Raw genomic sequence first — 929 nt, 5'->3', positions numbered from 1 at the left:
CCCTGTTTTAAAACGACCCTAACCCGGGAAGGGAAGCAAAGCATTTACAGTTGACGGTTGGCCAAGCCAAGTGGGCTGCGGGCTCGGCCAGTTTGGGCGGGAAGCCGGAGCCTAGCATCCCTAGACTGCTCCTCCCGGACCTGCAAGCTGCGGCCGACGGGGCGGTCGCGGCCGTTGGCTCCTCCCGGGAGGCGGGCAGCTCCGGGCGCGGGCGGGAGGAGGAGACGCACGGGGAGCGCTCGTGCCGGCCGGGCTGGAGAAGCCGCGCCGGCGGCCCGCGCCGACTCCCGCTGCGCTCAGCTAGCCAGGGCTGCGGCCACCCGCGCTCCGGCCAGAGGCTCGTTGGGGCCCGCGGACGGCGCGGCCGCGCTGTGGGGAGATGTCCGGCGGCCGCCGGAGGGGCAGCGCCCCCTGGCACAGCTTCTCTCGGTTCTTCGCTCCGCGGAACCCTTCCCGGGACAAGGAAGAGGAAGAGGAGGAGAAGCCGGGAACCGGCCAGCCGGCGGGAGCGAGCGGGAGTGCAGCCAGGTGGGAGCCGCGGGGGCGCTGTGCGCTCTTTCCTCCTTCGCTCGGGTTTCCTCCGGTCCCGCCCTGGGTGGCTTAGATCTGGGGAAGTTCTTGCTCCTGGCCGGTTGCTTTCCCGCCGCCATCGGGGCTCCCGACTCGGTCCCCTCCACTCGGGGAGGCTCTGCAGCTGCCGAGGGAGCCTCGCGCCTCTCTGCTTCGTACTTTGCCATCTTAAGGTTTTCTCGAAGTGATTCCTAAAAGAGTTGCGATGAGAGCTTTCCGAGACTACATCCAGAATCTGAAGTCGCCAGATTTGTTTACACTTTAAATGTTGCCGCCCTTCCTCCTTCCTCCCTCTCTGTCTCTGTCTCTCTGTCTCTCTGTCTCTCTGTCTCTGTCTCTCTCTGTCTCTCTCTGTCTCT

General features: G+C 66.2%; 1 protein-coding gene across 1 annotated transcript in view; it reads left to right on the top strand.

Annotated features, from left to right (window-relative positions):
- Positions 1-248: 248 nt before the first annotated feature.
- Crybg3 (crystallin beta-gamma domain containing 3) overlaps positions 249-929 on the top strand; it is a 119,055-nt gene continuing 118,374 nt past the window's right edge. Inside the window, exon 1 of the mRNA XM_031364187.1 lies at positions 249-528. Coding sequence (XP_031220047.1) covers positions 380-528 — 149 coding nt within the window. The 5' untranslated portion in view covers positions 249-379. The remainder of the gene's footprint in view (positions 529-929) is intronic.

The sequence above is a fragment of the Mastomys coucha genome, unplaced genomic scaffold (genome assembly GCF_008632895.1).
Source record: "Mastomys coucha isolate ucsf_1 unplaced genomic scaffold, UCSF_Mcou_1 pScaffold12, whole genome shotgun sequence".
Taxonomy (NCBI): domain Eukaryota; kingdom Metazoa; phylum Chordata; class Mammalia; order Rodentia; family Muridae; genus Mastomys; species Mastomys coucha.
This window is presented reverse-complemented; position numbering and strand designations above follow the sequence as displayed.